Genomic DNA, 13,360 nt, shown 5'->3' with positions numbered 1-13,360 from the left:
GGTTTTCCCCTGACATTAAGTCCAGTCGTGTCCGACTCTGGGGGGTTGGTGCTCATTCCATTTCTAAGTCGAAGAGCCAGCGTTGTCCATAGACACCTCCAAGGGCATGTGGCCGGCATGACTGCAAGCTATGTAAGAATAGATAGACAGAAGGCTAGAGACAGATCTAGGTATGTAAAGTATGTGATTTGGCGGAGAACTGCAACTCTTTGAAAGGGAGATCTCTCCGAGTGAGAAAGAGGTGACTTGTTTGGAGGGGCAAAGCGAGGCCCTCCCCCTTCCGAAGGCTCTTGTTCGGGGTCCCTCCCTCCCTCCCCGGGGCTGCGCCGCCCTCCAGCAGCGCCTCCGCCTATATAAGCCCCGCCAGCCGCGCCAAATCAGGGCAGAGCAAACTTTCTTCTTGCAGAGGGGAAGGCAAGCGGCCGGCGGGGAGGAAACAGGTGCCTCCATCCAGAAAGGCAGAAAGAAAGAAGAGAAGAGAAGAAAAGGCAAAAAGAAAGAAGTATCCCAGGGAGGGATTGACGCTCCCCCCCCCCCCCCCCAGCATCGCCTTGCGCCAAAGGGTTAAAGGAACAGCGCCCTCTGTCGGAGCGCGCAAGGGAAGCGCAAGGGGAGGGCAGCCCTTGACCACAGAAGAGAGAGAGAGGAGAGAGAGAGAGAAAGAGAGGAAGCCTTTGATCAATGAAGGTTTTGTCTCTCCAGAAAGGAGGCTTATGGGGCCACAGCGAAGCGGAGCCCAGCAGGCGAGGACGCCTCTTTCTTCCCGAGCAGCCTCCTCCTCCTCCTGAGCCAGGTAAGAACCATAGAACGTGTGAATGGGGGAGAAGACACGTGTCCCCCAGGAGATTGTCATTGCTCCTTATGGAGAATCCAAAAGCAGCCTCTCCCTTGGATAAGGTAGAGTCTCCTCCATGGCATCCTATCCATAAAGTTGGCTGGGATTACAAAGGACCAGTGAGGCTGTGCCTACTCCAAGGATGTGACCCCAGGTTGTGCTCATCCCAAGTTATCTGGCAGTGTAGACCAGGCAAACTTGGGTCCTCCAGGTGTTTTGGACTTCAACTCCCACCATTCCTAACAGCCTCAGGCCCCTTCCTTTCCCCCCTCAGCCGCTTAAGCCTGGTGTTGACTCATACAATCCACGCTATGCAACACAATTTTTGTTCCTAAGTCACCAATGTCATGCCCTAATTGGTTCTATCATCGCAAAACATGGGAAAAGTTTATACAACTGCAAAAGCTTTGTTTTAGCAGGACACCCTGCGGTGTATTTTGCTCTAGTTTTTCCGTAAATATCTAATTGAGTCTCAACCATTGTGTCGTTGTGTTGTCGAAGGCTTTCATGGCTGGAATCACTCGGTCGCTGTGAGTTTTCCGGGCTATACAACCATGTTCCAGAAGCATTCTCTCCTGACATTTTGCCCACATCTATGACAGGCATGCTCGGAGGTTGTGAGGTCTGTTGGAAAGTAAGCAAGGGGGGTTTATAGCTCACAACCTCTGAGGATGTCTGCCATAGATGTGGGTGAAACATCAGGAGAGAATGCTTCTGGCACATGGCCATAGAGCCCGGAAAACTCACAGCAACCTGATGTTGTCATTGTTTGATATGTTGATGTCATTTTACCTCTATTTTTATGGATTATGGGACTTGTATGTGCGTCTATAAGCTGCCCTGAGTCCTTTTGGAAGATGATGGCAGGGTATAAATAAAATTATTATTATTATTATTATTATTATTATTATTATTATTATTCTGACACGAAAACACAGTATGTCACAGCAAATGAGATATATATGCTTATTATTATTATTATGCATTATTATTAATAATACAAATGCTACTAGTAAGTTAATATAGTTAAATTTGTGTCAGCCACAAAATGAAGTTTCGGGAGTCTAACAACTACTTTCAAAGTAAGTACCGCACAATTAAACAGGGCATAACACTTTCAAACCAGGAGCAGATATGTTTTCAAATTTCATATATGGTGTAGCCTGGGATCAGATCCTTAGATATAAAGCAGTATAGATCCAAACTGAGATGCTCCTGTTTGTGTTTATTTCCATATAAATGGGCACCGTTTATCATTCAGCTCTTCTGCTTCGACGTTGCGTACTAAAAGTGAGTGCCTCTGGGTCTGTTTGGAAAGTGGCAGAAAGTTTCCTCCCAGTTCTTTATCTCCATACCAAATTCTCCCTGGAAAGCTGAGGTATGGAAAGTGTCCCTTTTTGGCTTCTGTACTTCAGTGTGTTGTCGAAGGCTTTCATGGTTGGAATCACTGGGTTGCTGTGAGTTTTCTGTATGGCTGTGTTCCAGAAGCATTCTCTCCTGACATTTCTCCCACATCTATGGGAGGCATCCTCAGAGGTCGTGAGGTCTGATGGAAACTAGACAAGTGAAGTATACTTCAACTTTCTTCCTATTAACAACAGACCATGGTTGGCTCTACTCTGTACAACGACACCACTTTAACTGCCGTGGCTGAATGCAGTTATAGTTTGATGAAGCAAACTATAGTTTGGCTCTTTGGCAGAGAAGGCTGAAGACATTGTCAAACTGCAATTCCAGGGATTGCATAGCATTGGGCACTCATCCTACAGTGTGTGAATTTGCTTCTCTGCCTCATATTATTTGCTTCTTTGCTGCTTTGAGTCTCATTGTGGAGAGAAAAAGTGGGGTAATAATAATAATAATAATAATAATAATAATAATAGATTCTTGAGTCCGGGTTGATATAGAAAATCTATGCAGCATGGTTGATGTAGGTTGTTCCATTCTTGCCAAGGTTTTATCTGAGATTGCAGGCAGCGGATAATGGACCTGCATGGAAAAATAAAACAAAAGCTTGGAATTGCTTGAGGCTAACTTTGAGGATTAGGCTGGCCTCAATTTTTTATATAACTGACCGCATTGAATAAATTGAGAGAAAGCGATGCCTGAATGTATGTGGATAGATTGAAGTGGAATGGAGGATTAACCCGAACCAATGAAGGTGGGAAGGGTGAATGGCATCGCTGTTGGTTTATGCCACGCTAGCAAAGGCAATGTGTATGCAACACAGATGTACAAGGAAATGATTTTCTTAACGTTCTCAAGCCAGTGTGGTGCAGTGGTTTGAGCATTTCATTCCGACTTTGAAGAGCTGAGTTTGAATCCCCACTCAACTATCCATTTTAGGTGACCTCAGGCAAGGCACACTCAGCCTCAGAGGGAGGCAAAGGCTCGGAGCAAATCTGGCCATGGAAACACCATGATTTGTCTTGAGGTCGCCCTAAGTCAGAAATGACTTGAAGGCACACAACAACAAAAGCTCTGGTGGTTTTCTAACTGCAAACCTTTGTTTCTAGTTGTGGTTTGTGAGCATAGCTTCTTGCCAGTTCATGTAATGTGGCAATTCATATTTAAACAAACCACAAGGGCTTAGGAACATGGTACAAGAGTAGTGGAGAATAACATCTTCTAGGAGAAAAGTTCCTTCGGGCAAAGAAGCTTGTGTGCATCTTGTGTCGTAGAAAGGTCCTGCGATCTTTCTGACTCCGAGATGGAGATGACAGAATCCAAGAGGAAACCAGATGTTTCAACGCCCCTCGGTGCTTTGTAGAGAATAGGAAGAGTTGTTTGTCTTCCAAAGATATTTTCCTCTTCTGGGCAACTGGGAGTAGGGACAACTTGAGCTGTCTGAGGAAGATGGGATCATTGTTGAGCTTGTTGGAAGTTCCTAGGGATGGGAATTTTGTTCTTGCGCTCAGTTTTAAATTGTGTCATTTATAGGCATGGAGACAACTTTTGTGCCCTTCGTTTTGATTGATCTTGCTGGTGTGTGTTCCCTTGTAGTATGTGGTAACAATTTGCTTGCTTGAATCCTTTTACCATTGAGTCTTTAGTCTTGTCAACTCAGTCTGACATGGTCTTGCTTTGTTCTCAGCCATCGGTGTATGACCCAACCCGTCAAAAACATTTGGTTCTGGATGACTGCATGTCAGTCAATGAAGACTGGATAGTGTAAAGGGCTCTTTCAGTTTATGGTGATGTGACATACGGGTACAGTCTCATCTCCTGTATGCCTGGAAAAGAGAAAATCTCCAGTTGTCTCTGTGATTGCCTATCCTAGGCTTCATTTGTTCAGCCAAATGCCTTAATATTGCTCAAGATATACGTGCATAAGTGTCCTCTGTGTGATCAGGAATTCAGTGAAAGGACTAGGATTTGCACACTACTCAAAACCCAAGAGGGCAAAAGGAAGGCTTGAAGTGGAGACTGTGCTGAGGCACAATCCTGATAATCCTTTTGTGTTCACACTATTCTTACAAGGGACTTAGAGAAGAACTCAGAATATTAGCTATGGCATTCTTGATTTCACCATCACCAGGAATGTGTGTGATATAGTGGCTGCAACCTTGGATGTGGGGAACTGCTCAGATTCAGAAGTCCTATTCAGATGGCATTTGCACTTTTTGAAAGTTTTTCTGCCAATAGTGTAATTTGGCTACCAAGGAACTGCTGGTTGCTGTACATTAGATGTAAACAAATATCTGAATCTTGGCTAGAGCATTAATGTACCAATGAACATTCACATGTGAAGGTTTCATCTGCCCCAAACTCCAATAATGTATTGATGTTGGCATAGTTTGTAATGCCCACTAATCATGCGCCCTTACCCTCTACTATTGTTGTATTAAGAAAGAACACATAACATACACTATTCTTTCAGTGTTGTCTGTTACAGATAAGCAGTTGCATCATTATGTTTGTTTAACCCATCTTTTCTCAGTTGGGCAATGGTTCCCAAAACTTCCAGTGCGTGACAGGTAGCCACAGCAAATCTGTGTGATAGATATAATTGAATCAAATAGTATTTCAATTGATGATCTTTAAGTTTATATAATTTTGGGAATAGCAAGCAATAGCAACTGGCAATAGCAAGCAGAATTTGGTGTCTGTGTTGCAGTTCACGAACTGCCATTCTTCTGTTTTGCTCATAACTTAACTCTGTCTTGCCTTTTGTCTCCTGCCTTTTAAGGACGGTGGTTTCTGATGGTACCCAGAAGGTGCTAGACGTTGGAGCAGCAGACATTTGGACGTTGCAGACCAGGCAGCTGGGGAGATTTCTACTCCACGTGGCCTCTTGGCATCTTTCTGGAGAACTGCAATCCAGGCTGGAACCATGGATACTACCAGGGGTCCCCGCATGAAGGACACCCCTCGTGTCAGTGACTATGCCAACTATGACATCATCATCAAACATTATAATTTCACCGGGAAGCTAAATGAGAATGCTGATACTGAGATCAAAGTCTCTTCGGTGGTGTTCATCCTCATTTGTTGCTTCATCATCCTAGAGAACATATTTGTTCTGTTGACTATCTGGAAAACCAAGAAGTTCCACAGACCCATGTATTACTTCATTGGAAACTTGGCACTCTCTGACTTGTTGGCTGGGGTGGCTTACACAGCCAATATCTTACTGTCTGGGCACAAGACCTATACCCTCACCCCTGTCCAGTGGTTTCTTAGGGAGGGGAGCATGTTTGTGGCATTGTCTGCTTCAGTGTTCAGCCTCTTGGCCATTGCCATTGAGAGATACATTACAATGCTGAAGATGAAACTCCACAATGGCAGCAACAGTTTCCGCTGTTTCCTGCTCATCAGTGCCTGTTGGGTTGTCTCTGTGATTTTAGGAGGTCTTCCTATTATGGGCTGGAACTGCATCGGCAGCCTAAAGAAATGTTCCACGGTGCTGCCCCTCTACCACAAGCATTACATCCTCTTCTGTACCACCGTGTTCACTGGCCTCTTGTTGTCCATTGTGGTTCTTTACTGCAGAATCTACATCTTGGTAAGGACACGGAGTCGCAGGCTGACTTTCCGGAAGAATGCTGCCAAAGCCACCCGGAGCTCAGAGAAATCTCTGGCTCTGCTGAAGACGGTGATCATTGTTTTGAGCGTATTCATCATCTGCTGGTCTCCTTTGTTCATCCTTCTCTTGCTGGATGTGAGATGCGAAGTGAGGTCTTGTCCAATCCTCCTCAAAACCGAATACTTCATAGTATTGGCAGTTCTCAACTCGGCAACCAATCCAATCATCTACACCCTAACCAACAAGGAGATGCGGAGGGCCTTCATCAAGATTATGTGGTGCTGCAAGTGCCCCACCACGGACACTGGCATCAAATTCAAGAGACCGATCATTGGAGGGATAGAGTTCAGCCGAAGTCGGTCTGACAATTCCTCTCATCCCCAGAAAGATGAGGGTGACTCTCCAGAAACTATTGTGTCTTCGGGTAACGTCACTTCATCGTCCTAGGAGTTCTCTCTCTCTTTTTTTTTTTTTGTTGCAAAAAAGAGGTGGCAGATCCTTTGAGGGCTGACACATGGGGGGAACAGCTCTTCTCACTTGTTTCCAGCCAGAAGGAGGACAGCCAGGGGAGAAAAGATTGGTCTGAAGTGGGGACATGTCACCCACCAAGGGTCAGTTGATGATATAAACTGGATTATGGTATATGAAAAAACAATGTCCTCCCTGGAAGCTTGTGAGTTGGCTTTGCAGCTAATGGGAACATGAATACCATGTTTAGCGCTGAGAAACTGAACCTTTAGTAGTCCAGCATCTGTTGTTTGAATGTGTGATGAGAGCCGAGGAAAAATATCTTCAAGCATTCTTTGCCTCCTATGACAAATGTGAATCCCTGAAACAAAGATCTTAAATGACAATCCTCCCAATTTACTATATGCTAATGTTTGGGTAAATAGAAGAGAGCACTTGAGGGTAGTTGCCTCAAGAACTGTCAAGATTGCAAAAGATACCTTGGTGCTTAATCTTCTATTGAGAGTTGGAATTGGTTGCAAAAGATCTCAATGGGTTAGTCTGAGGAGAATAACCTGACACGGTTCCCTTTTGTTAAATCTCCCTGAATTAGTTGGGCTGTGTCTAAATTGAGAGAGCCAGGGTGGTGTAGTGGTTTGAGCGTTGGACAATGACTCGAGACCAGGTTTCAAATTTCTGCTTAGCTGTGGAAACCTTCTGGGTGATGTGGTTGACCACATTCTCATTTTCAAGGGACGGCAAAGGCTAGTCTCGGAACAAATTTTTGCTAAGAAGCACCCCCCTGATAGGTTTACTTTTGGGTTGCCATCATGCAATAAGATTTGAAGGCCTGTGACAAAAACAGATTTGAGTTAGGTTGGGACAGTTAAAATTTTAATAGAAATGTCATCTGAATCTTGAAACATCATCGATTGGGAAAATGTGCTCCTCTGAATAACAAGTTGCGATAGTTATTAATTTTTGCAGCACCTCGGTATGCAAGGTGCTTTAAGTCACCGTTTGTTTGCTTAGTCTCACTGTAATCCTATGAAGTATCCTAGGCTGAGATGACACTCAGGCATTTGGAATTTTTAATGGGAGGAACCAAGTCGGGAGATGGAGCCTCCAGGCTGAAGTCTATAGTTTGTATTGTATTGCACCACACTCCAGAGTATTTGATAAGACAGAATATTTGGAATTTTGAGAAGGTGTTTATAGTTTTTTCATTGTCCACTGAAGGTATTTTTTGTGTCAATTGAATGTAATTTGTTATGGCATCAATCACTATAGTGTGTGTACATATATATTTTTCCTAACCTGATATTTATCGGGTTGAATGTGTACTGCGTGTGGAAATGTTAACAAGCATAGCAACTGTCTTGCACCAAGAATGATACTCTTTGTCCTTCTCCAACCTATAATCCCATTTATAATCCCAACTTGCATTGTGAGATCAAGTTTAAATTAGTTTGTGGAAAGGTTTTGTTTTTGTCTTTTTTCCTGGTAAGGGCCTTTACATTTTGCAAGATTGTTACGTTTGTGACAATTGTGTAGTAGAGGTGAGTTGCCATAGAAAGAATAGGGGATTTAGGAAAAGCTGTCTTGGACAGAGGGCATGGCAGCATGCCCTCTGGATCTATACCTTTTTGGAGAATTTGGAAATCGCAATGCAAAAGAACTAACTCCCCAAATGTATGTTCCTGAAGTCACCTCTGGTATACGACTTCTACCCACAGAAGACTTCTTTTTCTTTGAGAAGCGGCCACCACTCACTGGAAAAGCACATTTTCACACAGAAGTTTCCAGAGCTAAGGAATAGAAAAGGGCAATAGTGCCTCTCATTAGTATGTCCCACCACAGCCGACTCCTAGTAACTTAGAGCATAATTGTGGCAATAACATGCCAAACTGTTGAAATCGGATTAATGTACAAATGTTGGTTGAATTTATACTTTTTTTTATAAGACTGACCTTTTAGTATTATTTCCAGTGCAATTTTTTTTTAAAAAAAGAAATAGTATTTAAAATGTTTCTGACTTTGTACTATTTGCACATAGTGACCTCTAAATATTAATAAACTGGGGGTTTTGTACAAAATCTGCTATGACAATGTCTTCATTCTTCAAAAACTATTTTGTTTACAGTTTAAAGGCTACATAGATGATTCAGTAAATGCATTTGCAATATTCCTTGCAGAGTTGTTAAAATTCACCTTCGTTTCTGTGGAGGATGTGCTACATGATCCCTTATGGATACCTGAAAAGGTGGATAACAGTGAATCCTGCATTTTGACCATAATTGGGTGGGAAGTATACCATAGAACAGTGGTTCTCAACCTGTGGGTCCCCAGGTGTTTTGGCCTACAACTCCATAAATTCCAGTCTAGATGTTAGGATTTCTGGGAGTTGAAGGCCAAAACATCTGGGGACCCACAGGTTGAGAACCACTGCCATGGAATCACATTGGAGGAGAGAGGCCCACAAACATTTCCGGGTGGAATATATTTTATGGAGTCAGAGTGAAACCATGGGTATCACATCTGTGAATAATGAGATCAGACTATATTCTGCACTTCATGAATGAAACAAAGCTATGTGTAACAATCAAGAGTTGTAACACAGAGTTGAAACAGCCTAGCAAGAACAGTTAACGTTTGGTTACTCATTCAATGAATCACTATTCAAACAAGAAGATGAAACATTGGTAGTGATTCCCAAACTGTGTTCTTCCAGTTGTTTTGGACCTAAGCTCCCAGAACCTCTGACCACCGGCCAAAATAGCCGAGGCTGCTGGAAGTCCAAAATACTCGGATGTCCAGTATTTGGGGATCACTGCATTAAAGTAACTAGATTATGACTGAAATAAGGGATTAGTGACTAGAGTTTTAACATAAAACTAAACTAAACTTCTCTAGCTATGGGCAAACATGTCAGTCGGCAGCTTTCTGAATCAAACACAAGTCCATGCTAGAAGATGTTAGTTGGGTACTCTGCCGTCTTTCCATTGATATACCCATGAAGCAAAATCATAAAATCATGTTTCCCCAGAATGAATCATTCCCCACCTCCCAGCTATGAATAAGTGAAACCACAGATATGGGTTCTGCGGTTATGGGGTCTTTGATTCCCACATTTGTCAGTCCTCTCTATACAAAGTGGTTTCCACAGAAGAACATCTAACCACATTATCTCTTACCTGCTTCAAATCATACATCCAGATAAAAACCTACCATATTATGTGTGTCTTCACAACTCTTCCAACAACATTACATGGGGAAAAGGGAAGGAGGCAAAGACCTGAGGCCTTTTTCACAGTACACAATTATAGCCTTATGATTCCATGTTAACTGTTACAGCTGCACTCTATGGAATTCTTGGGTTATATGAGGCAAGGAGTATTAGAGCTTCCTGGCAGAGAATTAAAAACACATTGTTAAACTACAAATCCTAGGATTCTATATGATAGAACCATAGGAAATAATGTGGAATCAAAGTGCTTTAATTGTATCACGTGAAAGATCCTAGGTTACTTATTAAAAACAAAAAAATGTGTTTAGAAATGAGAAATGGTAGTATAGTGGCCTGAACATTGAACTGCTACTCCGGAGGTCAGGCTTTGGATCCCTGCTTGATCATGGAAACTCATTGCCATGGACCAGCTGCTGGTCCATGGCAATTTCCCAAGAAATAAGTAAACAGTTGTAGTCAATGGGCATAAATATTTTACAGTCCCTTACACATTAGAGAAAAATTCTGGTCCCTGAGATCAGATAACTTGAAAACACTGATATAGTTGACATCCTGGTTTTTCAGATTTCCTTCCCTTAAATTTAGTAGAATTCATCAGGAATTTGTCACAGGGTCCCATTTCCTCAGCCCTAGAGGAAGGCAACCTGCTGTGAACAAATCCTGTGAAGAAACCTCTGAGGTTTCCTCTGACCTCACAACCTCTGAGGATGCCTTCCATAGATACAGGTGAAACATCAGGAGAGAATGCTTCTAGAACATGGCCATATAGCCCCCCAAAGCCCCTACAACAACCCTGTGAAGAAAATTCTGTGAGAGATTCACCTTATAGACATCGTAAGTCAGAAACCACTTGAAGGCACACCACCGTTCTTAAACATTTCCTACTCATGATCAGTGTGATGCCTGCCAAACAACTAGATCTACCACTCTCAAAGTACAGAGCAGATGGTACAAAAAGACAATCTTCATGGGCAACAGCATAATATGGTAGGTTTTTATCTGGATGTATGATTTGAAGCAGGTAAGAGATAATGTGGTTAGATGTTCTTCTGTGGAAACCACTTTGTATAGAGAGGACTGACAAATGTGGGAATCAAAGACCCCATAACCGCAGAACCCATATCTGTGGTTTCACTTATTCATAGCTGGGAGGTGGGGAATGATTCATTCTGGGGAAACATGATTTTATGATTTTGCTTCATGGGTATATCAATGGAAAGACGGCAGAGTACCCAACTAACATCTTCTAGCATGGACTTGTGTTCGATTCAGAAAGCTGCCGACTGACATGTTTGCCCATAGCTAGAGAAGTAGGAGTCAGGTGTGTTAACCACTTATGCTTCTTGCAAAGTGTTCTATAGCTCAATGTGGTGATCTGTGGATTGGCATCCATCCGTGAACCATCAGCTGCTGGTCCATGGCAATTTCCCAAGAAATAAGTAAACAGTTGTAGTCAATGGGCATAAATATTTTACAGTCCCTTACACATTAGAGAAAAATTCTGGTCCCCGAGATCAGATAACTTGAAAACACTGATATAGTTGACATCCTGGTTTTTCAGATTTCCTTCCCTTAAATTTAGTAGAATTCATCAGGAATTTGTCACAGGTTGTTTCATGGAAACACGGAAATTGCTTTTTGCTTCCCCACAGAATGAAAAAGTTGCCATGTGGATCGATGCCCGCTTAATGTGGACCATTGCCAGCCTTACCATCAGGCAGAGCGAGGCAGTTGGCTCCCATATGTGGAAGGAAAGGGCGGTGATTTTTTTCCTGTTTGACTCAGGGCACAGAATAGGTTGGGTTGCGCCTTCATAGAAGTAAACTCACTGAACTTAACAGGATTGACGTCTGAGGGGATGTGTAGAATTACGTTGCTTCTTTAAATATAGCTTGGCAATCACATTCTGTTTTATTCTCTTCTTTCACAGAACACTTCTGTGCACTTTACATGTATCAAGATGCATTCAATCCAAAGCAGATTATTAGCTAAACTCCATTTATTATAAACACATCATTTTTCATAACTCAGAATTCTCCAAATGCTTTGTTCTATGCATCTCCTATACATTGGCTCTTCCTTCCCCTGCCTTCCTCCATCCACACTCAAATCCTTAGGTAATGCTCTGGAATTTTACTAAAACTTAACAGGATGCAGTTGGGTTGCCGAGATAACCCTCACCTTCTTAGGCTGTGTGTCATTACTCAGTAACGCTTATGGTGGGAAACTCTGCTGCCTGACGGAGAGAGGTTTTTCAGGTCGCAACCTTTTACTTCCTGAAGGAAATTCCAAAAATGCCCTGAAGACAAAAACTGGAAACAGACTGGGATTTCTCTCCATCTGTCTGCCTGTAGGGAAGGAATGATTTCATCTGTGATCACTTCCTTTCCTTTTAGACAGTGTCCTAAGCAATGAGGTGGGAAGCATCGGGTCTGTATTTGTAAAGTAATAAAAGTGTTTCTTAGTATAGGCCTATATGAATTGCAGTATTGCTTTTTTCATTTCTCCGTATTGCTTTTTTCATTTCTTCGTATTCTTATCTGTTGACAAGGTCAGAGGTGTGTCAGACAGAATAAGAGGTTTAAAAATAAAGAAGGGGGGAAAGCTTTATAATTTCCTTTTTTTAAAATGGCTATATCAGTGGTTCCCAATCATTTTTTGACCAGGGACCACTTTGGCCAGGGACTACTCTCCAATATTAGTACCAAAAGGGTTACGAATCAGTTTTTGGTCAACTTAAGATTCAATTTGGTTGTCTGGGGTACTGATTCAGAAAATTGCATTGGATAGATCACATCAGCTCTAGTTTCTGATACAACATATGCCATCCAGTGGTCGCCATCTGCTCACCCAAAGAAAACCATATTTAATAATCTAGAGCTGATGTGGTAGTAGTTATTTTTCGTAGGTAGTCAGCCTCTCCCCTCCCAGCATCCCTGTTGCCTCGGCACTATAAGAGGGTTTCGTGAGACCAGTCGCTCTTGTTGCCCTGTAGTTTTGAGGCAATGGTGTAGTAATGGTGAGGTCACCGTCCATATTTTCATTCTTGGGGACCACTGGTTGTCCACGGACCACAGGTTGAGAACCATTGGGCTATAGTGACGAAATAAACGAAACATGAACTTTATTGCTCAAAATATACATGACTAGAATCCAAAGGTGGAGACACTGGAAATTAGAAATATCACGTTATATCTTAAACACAAATTGTATTTTTTTCTTTAATGTACACACATATTTACTGTACATTCATGTAGTTATTTAGGATTGCTTTTTAAAGGGTTCTTCAGCCCTAGACAACATATAATTTAAATACTGTGTTTTAAAATAATATTGGGTTAAACTGCTAAGCTGCAGAACTTGCTGAACGGAAGGCCAGTGGTTCGAATCCGTGGAACAGAGTGAGCTCCCATTGTTAGTCTCAGCTTCTACCAACCTAACAGTTTGAAAACATGCAAATGTGAGTAGATCAATAGGTACCGCTTCAGTGGGAAGGTAACGGCACTCCATGCAGTCATGCTGGCTACATGACCTAGGAGGCATCTAAATACAACACCATCTCCATTTTGACTTAGAAATGGAGATGAGCACCACCACCCAGAGTTGGACTCAACTAGACCTAATGTCAAGGGGAAACCTTTACCTTTAGTATAAGACAATTAAGATTGGGAACAACCTCCTGACATGAAACCCCCCCTCCCAAAATACAAAGTGGAGTCAATTCTATTTTTTAAAAATTCTAAAAATATATATTTAACCATTAGCCTAAAATTAAGTAAAGATGGAATCATGTAGCCTGCGGGTG

The 13,360-nt window shown here is 42.4% G+C and overlaps 1 protein-coding gene across 1 annotated transcript; it reads left to right on the top strand.

Moving 5' to 3' along the window:
* The first annotated feature begins 532 nt into the window (after nucleotides 1-532).
* Nucleotides 533-8,404, top strand: S1PR1 (sphingosine-1-phosphate receptor 1). The gene is made up of 2 exons (XM_060774020.2): nucleotides 533-793; nucleotides 5,025-8,404. Exon 2 carries the CDS (start codon nucleotides 5,169-5,171, stop codon nucleotides 6,306-6,308), a length of 1,140 nt encoding a protein of 379 aa, XP_060630003.1. The 5' UTR covers nucleotides 533-793; nucleotides 5,025-5,168; the 3' UTR covers nucleotides 6,309-8,404.
* The last annotated feature ends 4,956 nt before the right edge of the window (nucleotides 8,405-13,360 follow it).

Source organism: Anolis sagrei, chromosome 4, assembly GCF_037176765.1.
Source record: "Anolis sagrei isolate rAnoSag1 chromosome 4, rAnoSag1.mat, whole genome shotgun sequence".
In the NCBI taxonomy this organism is placed as follows: domain Eukaryota; kingdom Metazoa; phylum Chordata; class Lepidosauria; order Squamata; family Dactyloidae; genus Anolis; species Anolis sagrei.
This window is presented reverse-complemented; position numbering and strand designations above follow the sequence as displayed.

Excerpts from the sequence above, each read along its gene's own strand:
- S1PR1 (XM_060774020.2), top strand. The coding sequence starts at position 5,169 with ATGGATACTACCAGGGGTCCCCGCATGAAGGACACCCCTCGTGTCAGT.